Source organism: Anabas testudineus, chromosome 21, assembly GCF_900324465.2.
Source record: "Anabas testudineus chromosome 21, fAnaTes1.2, whole genome shotgun sequence".
Lineage (NCBI taxonomy): Eukaryota > Metazoa > Chordata > Actinopteri > Anabantiformes > Anabantidae > Anabas > Anabas testudineus.
Genome location: NC_046629.1, coordinates 3,776,249 through 3,790,525, shown reverse-complemented (window position 1 = coordinate 3,790,525; position 14,277 = coordinate 3,776,249). Strand labels below are relative to the sequence as shown.

General features: G+C 42.5%; 1 protein-coding gene and 1 non-coding gene across 3 annotated transcripts; both read right to left on the bottom strand.

Moving 5' to 3' along the window:
* Positions 1-2,332: 2,332 nt before the first annotated feature.
* On the bottom strand, positions 2,333-13,977 carry sf3b1 (splicing factor 3b, subunit 1). Of its 2 annotated transcripts, XM_026375969.1 has the most exons (24): positions 13,950-13,977; positions 12,849-13,021; positions 12,358-12,459; positions 12,092-12,206; positions 9,711-9,790; positions 9,382-9,567; positions 8,727-9,189; positions 8,420-8,541; positions 7,894-8,091; positions 7,710-7,811; positions 7,169-7,348; positions 6,995-7,081; positions 6,266-6,536; positions 5,953-6,098; positions 5,691-5,837; positions 4,936-5,061; positions 4,573-4,794; positions 4,259-4,441; positions 4,051-4,162; positions 3,809-3,929; positions 3,574-3,705; positions 3,176-3,448; positions 2,824-3,040; positions 2,333-2,670 (listed from the first exon to the last, which is right to left on the bottom strand). In XM_026375969.1, the coding sequence occupies exons 1-24, from the start codon at positions 13,975-13,977 to the stop codon at positions 2,512-2,514; spliced, it is 3,945 nt and encodes a 1,314-aa protein (XP_026231754.1). In that variant the 3' UTR covers positions 2,333-2,511. The 2 variants fall into 2 exon arrangements, with proteins under 2 accessions (XP_026231754.1, XP_026231755.1); XM_026375970.1 differs by lacking the exons at positions 12,092-12,206; positions 12,358-12,459; positions 12,849-13,021; positions 13,950-13,977 and adding an exon at positions 10,126-12,019 and having other exon boundaries at positions 2,512-2,670.
* On the bottom strand, positions 6,820-6,958 carry LOC113173868. The gene has a single exon (XR_003299850.1). It is a non-coding gene; the product is annotated as a small nucleolar RNA SNORA72 (small nucleolar RNA).
* Positions 13,978-14,277: the final 300 nt, after the last annotated feature.

Sequence of the window (14,277 nt, the reverse complement as noted above, 5' to 3'; positions counted from 1 at the left end):
ACATTTATAAAATGATTATAACGACACTATATCAGTTTCATTTCAGAAAACATAAACATTTTGTTGTAGTATATTTTAGCAGTACCAGGACACGCAGCATGGAGTTTATATAAATGTACATGTCATTTAATTTTTCAACTTTTTCACTTTCACACAAGTAAAAGAGCTGAATTCTTTTCCCACTCGATTTTCACTCACACTAAACTGTAGTTTACGCTCAGCTACTCTTTTACTACATTGCTGCTCGAGTCGCTTCTTGTGGAAACATTCCTGATCACAGGCATCTCCCCGGGGCAGGTTATAAAGCAAGTAGATAGAGCTCGCCAGGGTTGACTCAGCACACAAACACTCAGCAGCAGCAGCAGCAGCAGCAGCAGTGCAGACATCATATTATTACATATCATACAAATTTCGTGGTTCACTGTGTTCAGGTAGATTCATCCAAATGTTATAAGGGAGGGAAACTGAGGATGGTCGTTGACATGTGTGGAAGATAACAACATGAAAACAAACAAACACCTGTGTTCATCTGTTGGGACACAAACTCAGTCCAGACTATAAATATATTAAATATTTATTGATTTTGCTCAATTCTATATTGATACTGGTATTTTATCTATTTTATATGTACAGAATTGGTAAATACTAACTTCAGCTTGACAAACTGGTCACATAATGTAGCATAAAGTACTATTATACTGCATAAAATACTATTGTAATGATACTATACTTAAGTAAAGGATCTGAATACTTCCTCCACCCCTGTCTGCTACTGCCTCTCACAGCTCACTTCCTTCCGTGTCAGATTATCAGACCCAGATCCTCATGGCGTCTGCTGATGGAATCTGGGTCAATGCGCATGAGCCTGGCTGAATGGAAGAGAGTGGGGGAGGTTTTTCCACTGGGTGTCTATGAGCGTTCACGTGCGTGTGTGTAGGAAGGTCAAGTTTTGATCTCTGTGCTTTTATTTTTAGTGCAACTTGAATTCCCAGTTCATTCACGGGCTGGATAGTGGACGTGCAAATCTGAGAGAGTGGAGAGAGAGAGAGATGTGGCAGTGCTCAGTTTTACACTGCACAAGACGACAGCAAAATGGTTGCAAGGTCATGAATTTGTAAAAGAGGCCGTGCACGTAACCAAAAGCAGTTACAACTCCGAGTTTGCTCTGACTCCATTATGTCAGACTTAGTTTACCCACATAATGTGAGGCATGAGTTCACCCTAAACAAGGCCACCAGCACAGCCAGCACCCTGCTCCTACTGCTGTATCTGGCTGGATGGAAGCTAGTGTTGTTGTGATGCTGCTCTCCCTGACGGAGCCCATTAACAGTTAATCAGCAACTTTAAAGAGTCAAAAGACAGATGAGGATGTTTGTGTTTTTCTCTTACAAGTAATGAGAGACTGGAACTGGAATTTCATGTACAAAGATCAGTACTTAACAAGCCCTCTTTAGCAGCTTGCAGTATTTCTTAGTCTCGTCCTGCACATCACATTTAGTCATTTGGGGGGTGTACAGGCTGCTCCAGCTTGCGTTTCTTAAACTAACTCATGGTGGGATTTCAGGTCTGTTTTGGATTAATGTCCGGCTCTGTCCACGTTCTTCTCCAGCTGCAGGATGTTTGCATCCAAAATTTGCTGATGTTTAGTGGAATCCATTCTTCAGTCTGTCTGTGCAATATTTCCTGAGCTACTCGTTGTCACTACACAACCACAGTGCAGAATATTTCCAGCCCTGTGTTTAAAAGTTGCTCTCTCTTTTTCTCCAGACCTACTCTGCCTTATCCTGTGTTGCTTTGCAGACTTCAGATGTTGACTTTTGTGGTGAGGCTGTGGTTAAGGTTTCCCTGTAGGCCCTGTTTGTGCATCAATGCTGCAAAGTGAACAGCGCACCACCGACTCCTGTGTCAGCTAAACTTTCCTGCAGCTCCTGTGGAGCCATAAGGGGGGAGGGTCTGTGACTTTCTGCCTGCAGATGTGGTTCGTCTTAAAGAGTCTTAACTTTATATTTTAGAGGAAATTCTTAGCAGGACACACTTTGATGATTCTATAAAATGAAACCTGACACAAATAGATTTTTATACACAAACATTTTATTCGATTAAATAAAGCAACAATCTAATAAGAACAGAGGAGGTGTGAAACATGGACAGGGTGTGTACAGCCACTACAGAGGCCTGTCAATACACAAAATAATCAGTGTTTAAAACATTGACGACTGCTCTGCATTCCTCAATCAAGGCTCGTCTCATCGACCGTTCCTTCCAGGTAACAATCAAAAAAATGAAGAAATAAAAAAAATACAGACTTTACATGTTCCTTCTTTTGTTTCCCTAATCTCGTGCTCATTTTTAATTCAGGATCAATAGCTGACATTCAGGAGATTGACTGTTTAGAAAGACCAACTTACAGCTGCTAAATAAAAACATACTCAGTCCTACGTTAAGACAGAGTAAAGGAGGGAGAGCGATATTTAAGGGAGGAGGAAAAACAAACAGTACATCAATTTATATTTACAACACGTACTCCAGCTCATAGCGAACGTAAACGTTTTTCTCGTCGTTGTAGACCTGTGGGTAGTGGGCGATGAGGGCGTCTTGTGAGCCGATGTAAATGGAGTTGTAAATCTTCCAGTAGACGTCTCTCACCTTCCTGGCTGGATGGAACAAACCCTGCGGATACACAAGCAACACTCTTATCACACTGACCTTTGAGATTTTTTATAAACATTATTAATCCAAAGCTTTAAAAGAATGGAGTTTTCTTTTTTGGACATTACCCCACTACCGATCATCAGTATCTTTACTAATGAGGGCTGGTCTTACCTGTAAGCAGTACTGTAGCATGCGGCAGGGCCCGATGGCCACCCTCAGGCCTTCCAGGGCTCCCATAACTGCCTGGATCACGTGAGGCGATGTCTCAAACACATTGGGCCACACATAGTTAAGGAGGTGGTTGAGGGAGTCCTCACAGCCAAAGCCATAGACACCCAGAGACATATGCTGGACCACTGCACTGGCTGTCTGTCTGTGGACCAAGTCTCTGCAGGGTGACACAGGTACACGATTAATATTCAACAGGTACCTCTAACACTAAACTGGAAACTATATGTTTAGGGTAACAAATATTATTAGGATAGTGTTTATGTGCAGCTCCTACAGAATCGCTCGGACTCACCTGTCCATTAGTGCGTCCTCCAGCAGTGGTGTCACAGCGTAGATGTAGTCTTTGCCCATCTCTCCGATGTACTCGAACAAGAAGGAGAGGGACTTGAGCACACCGTTCTGCACGTTAAGCTCCGGCACACGGTATTCGTTCATGAGCGCCGGCAGCACTGTGAAGGGTGAACAGGTCTCAGCGACGATGGCGATGGCCACGGTTGTGCAGACTCTGTTCTGACGCTCCTGGACCTTCAGGTTATTGAGCAGAGTGGCCAAGACATCATGGGGGCTACCAGGTGACAAAGAATAACAGTTCAGTCATATCATTCAAAACAAGCACAACATTGCTTAGATTTAATTATTATTAATCACATTTTTCCAGGAATAAATATTAAATAGACAGACGACATTTACCCGATGGCTTTGGCAATATAACCAAACGTGTTGACAGTGGCTCTGCGGATAGCCTTTTTGTGAGCCTTCAGCAGCTCCAGCAGTTCGAAACAAATCCTCATCCACTCCCTGGCTGACACATATTCGGCTCCCCTGAAATACACAAAAGACACTTTAACTAAAGCCCAGTGTTGCTGACTGCACAGGCACAGTGGAGACTTCATGTTCCATGGACTCTGAGTTTTCTACTTCTCACCTGTCGGCGATCCTGCCCACTAGATCGATACAGTTCTCCTGCACCTTCTCGTGTCTGTTCTTTAGGATGGGTGTCAAACGGGGAAGCAGGTCTTTGATTGGTGGGGTCATCTTGTGCATACCTGTAATAAGTGAGAACATAATTAGCTATTGTTAAGTTTTCTTCTCTAAACCCTTAAATATTAATGACCAGCAAGGTAAAACAGGATTAAAATTGTTGCTAATGGTTAGCAAGTGACTCACCAATAACATTAACAATGGCCTTCAGTGCTCCAAGGATGCTACCCAGCACCTCAGGGTACTCTTCTCCCAGGTACTCGTAGAGCACCACACCCAAGTGACCCATGAGCTTCTCCTACAGTGACAGACAAAGAAAACATTGAAGCATTAGTTTCTAGTTTAGCGTCTTTAAATCTCTGTGTGCATATATCCTTAGTTTCCTATAGTGTACCTCCTGGCAGGTCTTCATAACCACAGCCGTACGGGAGATCAGGTCAGCCGCCTGCTGACGGACTTTAGCCGACTTGTTGTTCAGACGCCACAGCACCGTACCACAGATCTGAGGCAGGTAAGGTTTCACACGCTTCCCGAGGGCATTCACCACTGTGCCAAAACCATTCAGCATCACAGAGTCCTGAATAAAATGGAGAAAGGATGAGATTTATAAAAGAAAAAGATTCTGCGCAGATAAGTTCTGTTCTACGCTGGAAAATCTAGACTGCACGTTTCATAATAGCTCAAGCTGAGAAGCATCAGCTGTCTCACCTCTGTCGTCTGTTCCTGGAAGGCATAAAGGATGCCATCAATCAGCTGCTCTTCCAGCTTGTGGTCGATGTCGGCTGCACCGAGATTTCCCATGATCTTTTCAATGGTTTCCATAACCATCTTTCTGTACTGCTCTGCCTCATCTTTCAGGTCATCAACGATGCGAGAAATGATCTCGGCTGCTCCCACTTTGTTGGCCAACTCCACTGTGGTATCCACCAACTGGGAAGAAAGCATAAAACATGGTTTAATTTATTACCACTGCATCAACATTTGAAGTCTCATACTGTAACGATTTATTTTAAGCACGCACATGCATACAATGCTCTAGAATTGCCTTTGACCATGAATCTGTTTGCTAACCTGTCTGTAATTGCGTCTATCCAGAGCCATTCTGTGCTGCCAGAAGTGCTTGAAGAAGGGGGGCAGGATCTCAGTCTTTATGTAGTTGGCCTCCACACCATCAGTGCCACAACACTGCTTCACCACCTACAAGACAAAAAATAGGCACGAGTTAGATGAAGGAAACTTGTAAGTGGGAACATGCATTAGGAAGTTTGTTGGTTTTAAGCGAGATAGACATCGAATTGACTGAGTCAGATACAAGCTCAGACATGGTCACCCTGCTAAAACTTTAGGATCTCAGGCAGTCAGAAGATCTAGTTGTGTGCAGTTTGGGAAGTTCCAGTCAGATCTCCTTGTGAAACCTTGTGCTCATGTATTTCCTGTTTTAAGTTGCAGGAAAATGCAGGATTGTCTAACTACTGGAATTGTCACTCGACAAACTAACCAGAGATTCAGTGTAAGCACAAATCTGAGAGTTTCTGGTTTTGCAGAAAAGGACAAGTGTGTAGTTTAAAAACAGCAGTTAAGCAGTTAATGAACATTGGATAAAGGTTTACAAATGTAACCAACGGGTGCAGGGTGAGAACAGAGAGGACACAGTCGTCAGCTCTGCTAATTCTCATGCTGGTGTTGATGTAGCGAACTACTAGCCCTGCTGCAACCATGTGGTGGTTGAACAGGCGAGAAAGAGTCGCAGGAAGTTACCTAAGGTTTATAGCTACCAGGCATTCACTCTGTGTGTCATACAAAAATTATTCCTCCCACTCCCTTACCTTGAGTACAATCTTCTTCATCTCCTCATCAGGGGACTGGAACTCTCTGATGAGGATCAACATCACCTCTCTGGTGTAGTAGTTTGCATACTCAGCATCCATCAGTGGGATCAGGTAACCAATAGCTTTGAGGAAAGCAGCCAGACCCTGGTGACAAAAGGGTGGGAAAGAAGTAGATTCGAGACCAATAGGAGATACTATAGCAAGCAAATATTTACGCTGCAGCCACACAAAGGCTACTTTTTCACAGCTGGTATCTTACCTTTCCCCTGTGCTGTCTGATACCCTTCCAAAGTGGCTTGAGGACTGAATCAAAGGACTCAATACCGTAGGGTGTAGCAGCTTCAGCAAGAGCAGCTATAGCCAGGGCACTGATGGTCCTCACCTTCTGCTGCTCGTCCACCAGACCTGTTGTATAACACAGTCAAAAACAGTCAGAGCTGTAAAACATTTAATTCCAGACCCTGTCAGTTTGTTTTTAGGATTCATCTGTAGGTGTCATCTTCAATTTCAAGAATAATTGTTGTTTGATATGATATTGATGAATAGCTTATGCCTGCAAAGACCCAACTGACCGTGTTCGATAATCTCCACCAAGCTGCGAAGATGTGGCAGGATGGCGCAGCCCATAAGGATGGCAATCTGCTGCACAATCTTGATGCCTGTGTGTCGAGCCTGCCAGGACTTCTTGCTTTTACACACAGCTTTGAGGAAAGGCAGGAGAGAGGGGATACCAAGGGCAGAAGCCACCACGGCAAAGGCTCGAGCTGTGGTGTTTCTGACATACTCGTCCATGTTGTCAATATCAGGTCGCATTGTGGAAATCATTGTAGCCAGACCAGCAGCCTGGGGTCGACAAGGGAAAGACAATGGTTAAATGTCTGTAGTAATATTTTTATTTTTTTCTGACCAGCTTGTGTTGCAGATGAAATTTGAGTACAATGAGTGGGCTTTAAAGCTAAATAAAACAGATCCAGTTTCAGGTCATAATGCTAATACCATCTGTAGAATTATTATAAAGATACAGATTATAGGTTTTTAAAATCAGCTTTGTCTTTGTTGCCTCAGCAGCCCAACACAAGATATCTCCTGCTATCAATTAAAGCAATATAATGTGTACACAATGTGTTCATGTAACCAAAAGGTGCAGGTTGAGAACAGACGAGGTACAGATGTCAGGTCTGTTTGCTCTCGTGTTGGTATCACTATAGCGAACTACTAGCCCTGATTTGACCATGGACTGGTCAAACAGGCGAGAATATTCGCAAGAACCAGGCATAAAACGCATTAAGACACCATGTTACCTTTGCCAAGTTGGAGATGATCTCTCTTCCTTCTACCCTGGCATAATAATCTTCATCAATCAGCAGCGGCTCAATAACCACCAGGATCTGGAGACAAAAGGGACAGTTAGTTCCTAGGACGTCATACACTAAAATTACTCTTTTTTTTCTTACTATGTTTAATGCTGGACCTACCTTGTGGACGTATGGACGGACCAAGTCATCGAGCTTGTAGAGAATACGGTCAATCACTTTAACCAGAAGGTGGCGCTCCTGGTCCTCCAGGGTGGGAGACATCAGCAGTGGCAGGATCTGGTTGAACAGAGGACCTGCTCCAAATTCACGAGCCTTATCTGTGATCTGACGCAGCGCAGCCTAGAAGGAGGAGAAGATGATCAGTCAGATGATTAGTTGTCATCATTTGGAATCAGATTTTCTTCATTTCGGATGATGTCTGCTGCTCCCAACAGAGCATGAACGTCTACACTCAGACAGCTGATGAAAGCAGCAGCTCCTCATGGAGGAGATTCTATAGCAAGCAAATATTCACACTGCAGCCACATACAGGCTTAGTGCTGGGTGTTGATCTTGCACTTAATACAGTTACAAACGTCTCTGGCTTTTGATTTATGACATGAGAAGAAATTGGCGGGAGGAGCAGAATGTGAATGTGTAACACTTGGGGATTATTTAAAAAGGGATATTAGAAAGTAAGGAAGAAACAACAGTGACATACCTTTCTCATGGGTGGTGTTCCATTTTTAATTTTCAGTAGTAGCTTCATGATCTTCCTTTCTTTCTGCTCCTCGGGGCTCAGAGTGGACTCATCCACCTCCACCTAAGAACACAAAGCCAGAGACATTTAACTTCACATAGAACAAATATGAAGCTGATTTTACAAAGTTTTGCGTTATTCTCACCAGCAATTTGTCAAAATATTGGATGTCATCAGGTTTGAGGAAGGGGAGGTTTCCAGAGGGTTGGTCATTCATCTGTTTTGTGGTGCGGTCCTCAGCCTGCATGTGAAAGCCAGTCATGCCTCCAATTGGAGTTGGCGTGGCTGACAGCTTACGAGCTGGAGTACGGATGGGGACGTAGCCTGCTGGTGGAGGCAAGACCTGTGAAGAAGAAAAATATAAACTGTTAGTACTATGACACCTTTTAAATTATATTTAGTCATGGTTTTGTAACTAGACAGTGCTGCACAATTTATCTAATTGCTCTAGTAGTGTCAGCCATTGCAATGATATAATCAGCACCACAACCCATTATCCGTTTGTGTTCAGTTTGCTCATTATGTGCACTCATAATATAGAGGTGGCTAGTCAGCCTCTGTTTAGGCAGGAGATTAAGGTAGGGTGGCCAAAACATCAGAAATCGAGCATCAGACCTGTGAATCTATTATGCCGCCCTACTTGTGAATTATTACCAAAAAGGAGCACATACCTTATATCCCTCTGGAAACATGGCATCAAGCTCCTCATCTGTAAGAGGCCGGTTCCTTTCATCAATTTCTCTCTCCCACCTCCACGCCTGCAGCTGCTCTGGAGTCATGCTCATCAGGTGCCCTGAAGAAAAGGAAGAGGAAACCGTTTTAATCAAACAGTAAAACTTTAAAACATCCCTTTAAGCTACTGACACACACCAAGACTAAAGAACTAATAAAAGACATTAAACAGTGTTTTACACCTGTCCTAAAACAATATCCATTACCATGTAGAGGATAAAATGCTGAGGGTTAAAGTTTGTATACCTGGTGTTGGAGTAGCCATGTTCATGGCTGGTGTTCCAATTGGAGTTTTTCCAGGGGTGAGTAGTGGTGTTGAGGATCCCATCTGACTAGCAGGTGTTTCATCCCACCGAGACTTTCTCTTACTGGCTCCCGGGGTTGGAGTCTCACCCACTGATTCATCTCCTCTGTCTGTACGTGGGGTTTCAGCCCAGCCACTTCCATGTCCAGGTGTTTCCCTTTCTGTCTTCGGTGTTTCGTCCCAGCGGTTCTTGCGCACACTACCTGTGGCTCCACCATGTCCAGGTGTGGCATGTCCAGGTGTGTCCCTGCCAGGAGTGGCAGCTCCAGCAGGTGTGTGGCTGGGTGTGGGGTCCCACATTCGGGTGCTGGGAGTGGCCCCTGGGGTCTCACTGCCTTTAGGGCGGCCAGGGGTTTCATCCCATCGGCTGTTAGAGGGTGTGTGTGCAGGGGTGTGTCCCGGAGTCTACAAGGGAGTAAAAATTACATTAGAAACATGACTTAAAAATGTATTGCTTTAAAAGTATTTCTTCATCTTACTTCTCTTAAGTTATGCAGTAGTAAGTACTTGCAAGTAATTAACCATGCTATTTTTAGCCACAGTAAGACACTGACGTGATCCATCCAGCAATAAGTGGCTGAAATGTGAGTGGATTACCTCAGCAGTGGTATCTGCCTGGTCCCAGCTGGACATCTTTTTGGGTGTAGCATTAGAGGGAGTTTGGTCAGCTGTCTGGTCCCAGCGACGCTTGCGCTTTGTGGCAGCCTGGCTGGCAGCGGACCCGTTGACAGCTTTCAGGTCCCCTGATTTGGCCTTCTCTGCCAGCTGCTGACGAATCTCTCTCTACATGCAGAAATGTGAATGTTTACAACGGATAGGACAAATGATACAACCATACCGAAGGATTAAGGTCTGACGGGTTTATTAACACATTGTGGACATAGTCCACTATAAAAGAAAAGAGTAGGGAGTAGGGAGTCGCCTACCTCTTCTTTGGACAGGTTCTGCTCCAACATGACGTCCACGTACGACCTGACCTGCAGCTTGGGATCCGGCGTTTTGCCCCCTGCGCGAAAGAGCACGAACAAGAACATAGGACACTCATTAGCATACACTCCAGGGACCCAGGTCATTACAAACACAGCAAACACACCCATCTAACCCTGATTCTTTACCATCAGATTAACATATGTTCCTCTTTTATTTTAAAGCTTGTTCACAAAACTGAATAACATACAAATATACATTTGTCTTTCTTACATACAGTCATATCATTCTAATGAAAAACAAGCAGATACATAGAGAGAAGAGCTGAGGTTGTGGTGCTTTCTTTAAGTGGATTAAGATGTTATAGCCATCACTGATGCAGTGGTCCTGGGCTGTGCTCTTCAGAATACGTACACTTTCAGTGCCAAGGGTCCTTCTGCAGTCAGACTTCAACCGGCAGATAAGAAGCCTAGAAAATTTCTCTTTACCATTAGTAACACTTTGGAAAAGGGTTTGAACTCACACACAACAGTATACCACCTGGTTGCACTGATAAACAGCACTCAAAAAAAAAACAAAGCATCTTCTTGGGGCATAACCACAAAACTAAAAAAAAAAAAAAAAAAATCTAGGACCTTGTGGTTCAGACTCCCAAATACTTACACTAGCAGAGTATAATGAAGTCAGGATTTTTAAGCTAGGTGTAGGAATGACATTACCACAATCTAAAACATCAGTATGTACTTTTCAATATAGAAAAGAGGCAAATGATTTGGATAAATCAAGCACAACTGATATATGGTAATATGACAGGCCAGAGCGAATTACTTTACAGCAATGGTTTTTATTTAATTATAAATTAATATCTTCAATTGCTCATCAGGGCAAAGATAACTAATAAAATAGGGTAATTTTAAATTTGTTATAACTTGATTATGGCAGTTAAATCTTAAGGGGCTTTTGGGGGCTGAGATTTGTTGTAGCTGGGCTGCCTCTGATTCCCTTCACAGGCCCCAAAATAAGCCAGTGGACCCTGACCAAACTGACAAGTGCATAGTTCTGTGTTCCCCATAACCTACACAGGATGAGTTGCTGCACCCTTAACAGAGTGCAGTACAGGACTGGCAAAGCAGTACTGCTGTAGGAGAGAAATTAAGGACAGTTAGTATGGGCCTGTGGTATTGTGGTACACAATTTTCTTGATAACATATTTCTATTTTACAGAGAGAGTTGTAAAATAAAAATATATTTACACAACAACTTTGTACAAAGAGCTCTCTCTACATGCAGGCTTCATCTAAGACCTAACTAGACCAAACCTTAGGCCATTTAAGCTCATTCACGTATATACATATTAAATAAAATCTTGCTTGTTTCTACTATCACAATGCCATTCCCTGGCACTTTTGAAGTTGTGCAAAAGTAGAAAAATTCAATCCACAATACATAAACTAAACCTTTTTCTTAATGAGCTTAGTAATTTTAGATCGGTAGGAAAAGCTGGCCACACTTTAACTTGTCATGCAGTGTCATATACTGACAACTTTGCATGGACATTTAACAAACCAACGGAGATTAGGTGACAAAAAGACACCAAAATTACAGCCCGGACTAAATGAATTTGGGTCGACTTGTATTCTTAAATAACTATTGACTCTTGGTTGACGCATAGTGACCGAGCATATTTCGCTCCTCCACTGCCTTTGGGATCTAAAGTTCTGTCTATGAGTGAACATGTTATCATCAGCTATTGTGCTCAGTGTGGCATAGCACATTGCATTATTAGGTGAATTACAACTTAGCTAAACCTCAAACTTAAAATTTTTCATTGCCTTATGGCATTAGAAGAACAATACACTTTCCCATCATAATTCAGCCTGATTCTTGCATGGGATTGTTAACCCTTCGACTCACACACAACCCATCTGCAACCCATGTTTGTTAGGTGAATTACCCTTTTCAACACCTAACCACCTGTTCCCCTCAAAGGCAGGGTAACCCTACAATGGTTTAACTTTAGCTTACCGCACACAACAGGATTCATTTTGCTCACCGACATCATGACAATATTTTTTCCAAACCAAAATAATAAAAAAGAAACTCTAAGCCCACACAGACATTGTTTGTTGCGAAGTTGGAAGATGATTCAAATGTAGATCATATATTGGGAAGAAAACATATAAAGGCACAAAAACGTTCTCAGACCACAGAGGATTGACCACAGGGAAGGCATCAAGTCTGGGAAGCAAGTTATTGCATTGTGGTCGAAGGGTTGAACAGCAAAACTATGGGTGTGAAGCCACTGGTAGTCATGGGTGCCATGAACAGGGAGAGGAAATGGGGAAGATGTAATGTAAACAAAAATAAGTGGAAAATTTACCATCTGCAAAAGGGTCGAGACGCTCAGGTGAGATGATCATCTGTCTGCGCCGGGCTTTGTACTCATCTTCCCTATCTGCGATCTTTTGTGGGCGATGCTCTGCAAATGGGTCATACTGCAAAACAAAGATGGGATACAGAGTGAGTGTATTTGCAACAGAAACTTTTTATTACTTTTTCCAAGTATTAAAAGTAAAATTCTGCTTTTGTTATTTGCTAACACCACACTGACACTAAAGTGATACTATACAATAAATGGGGACATACTTGTTCGTCTGACTGAGGAATGGCATTGAGTATAGCCACTGGTGCATGGTACCCTGGCTTCTTTGGTGCCAGCAAACTTGTTGATGAATCATCTTCATCATCCTGAGGAAAGAAAGACAAACAGGAGTCTAGTCAAATCTCGCCAAAATGGCAAGACTTTTCTAGCTCATATGCAACAGACAAAGGGGAGCAATCAAGCTCCAAAACAAACTGTGGAATTACTTAAAAATAAAATAAAAAATAAAATAAAAACATTGATAAAACTGTCTCCACAACACTGTGTGGACTAATTAGGATTTGACTTGTTAGACCCGACAATTGAAAGCTTCAAAGCAGATGTTGGTCACAGATGGATATTTAATATTGCCTTCTGACATCTTCCCAATGGGTCACAAATAACCAATACCAGACCAACACACTGCAACTACCTGGAAAAACAGAGTAATAAAGAACATTATAAAGATCCAGGAGCCGTGTCTGTGAATACTTACATCCTCCTGTTCATTGGCAGCGATGGAGGTGACATAACCAGCAAAGCGACTGTCACTGCCCCCGTAGATCTCCTGGTCATAGAAGCCAGTAGAATCAAGGCCCACTCCCTGCTCTCCTTCCTCTAGCAGAGAAGCCTTCATTCCCTGGATCTCCAGGATCTGGGCCTCGATATCTAGAGGGAAGAAAGAATCGAAAGGGTTTGAGCACAAAACCAGGTAACAGTGTATAACAGTGTATAACACAGTGCAGTGTTTTTCAGTGAATTGGGTTGAAAAACGTGCACGTTCTACTCCGATGTAAAGTCTTTTCTTGTTTAAGTTGCCCTAATTGTTTGGAGTTAGTGGTGATGATATACAGCATATTTGTTATATGGATTTGATGCCCTCTGAACTCCTGTATGAACGTTTTGTTTACAACAAAGAACTAGGACTTTGTTGTGTTTGTCTTTACGTGTATCTGTGTTCTAGATACTTCTAATAAATCAGAATTAGCTTGAATCTTTTACTTCACTACATACTGTAAACATAACAGTAAACACCTTTGAACCCAATTATCGCGGTAATTATTATTTTTTTACTTAGATGCTGTTCGTGTAGTCGTATTTTAATTTAGATGAATTATTCAGTATAAGTAAGTGTAAATATCTACACTACACACAGTAAAGAACTGAACTGAAAGTATACGTCTGTGTAACGTGTGGCGTTGTTAGATGAGGCTACTGCTAACTGTGCTAACCGCATTAACGTGAAACCACAACATTTAGACAATAGAGTTAGCTGTGAATAGTTACACAGTAAAGCCTGTGCTTAAAAAGTAATATGAGCACTTTGATAACTACATCGTACATCCACAGATCGTTAAAATAATGGCGTGAGCTACCGAGCTAAAGCTAAGTAGCTAGCAGCTTCCAGCGCCATTATCTAACTGTCCGCGTTGTGTCGTACCACGGCCTGCTGCTTTTCACGTTAGAAAAACTAGTAATTCACAAACCCACACGCGCCGCAAACATTGCAAAATTTACTACAACACTTCATAAAACATTATACAACGAAATACGATTTGAAAATTAAGACTTTTGCTGTTTTTTGCAAATAACTTACCTTCGTGCGTTTTGGCGATCTTCGCCATTTTGGTGGTGGATGTCGGAGTCTGAAACCGGATGTTGGTGAACCCACACTTCCGCCTCTTTGTAGCTGTTCTCAGATCAGTTCAGCTGTGTTTATTAAAAGACAAAGGTTCTGTGGTGGAAGGAGTCTTTTTATATTTACTTTGGGAAATGCTGCAAAAGTACCAGAGACTCTGTTGCAATTAAAAGTCATGTTTTTAAAATTGTACATTAAAGTCCTGTTCTGCATTAAAATGTATGTTTAAAAAATGTCAGGTCAGTTGTCTATAAAACTCTGAAACAGGTTTTCCTTTGTGTTTCTG

Excerpts from the sequence above, each read along its gene's own strand:
- sf3b1 (XM_026375969.1), bottom strand. The coding sequence starts at position 13,977 with ATGGCGAAGATCGCCAAAACGCACGAAG. Across the intron at positions 8,092-8,419 it reads TGTTTCCAGAGGGATATAAG|GTCTTGCCTCCACCAGCAGG; the intron begins GTATGTGCTCCT and ends TCTTCTTCACAG. Across the intron at positions 5,062-5,690 it reads TGAAGAAGATTGTACTCAAG|GTGGTGAAGCAGTGTTGTGG; the intron begins GTAAGGGAGTGG and ends TTTGTCTTGTAG.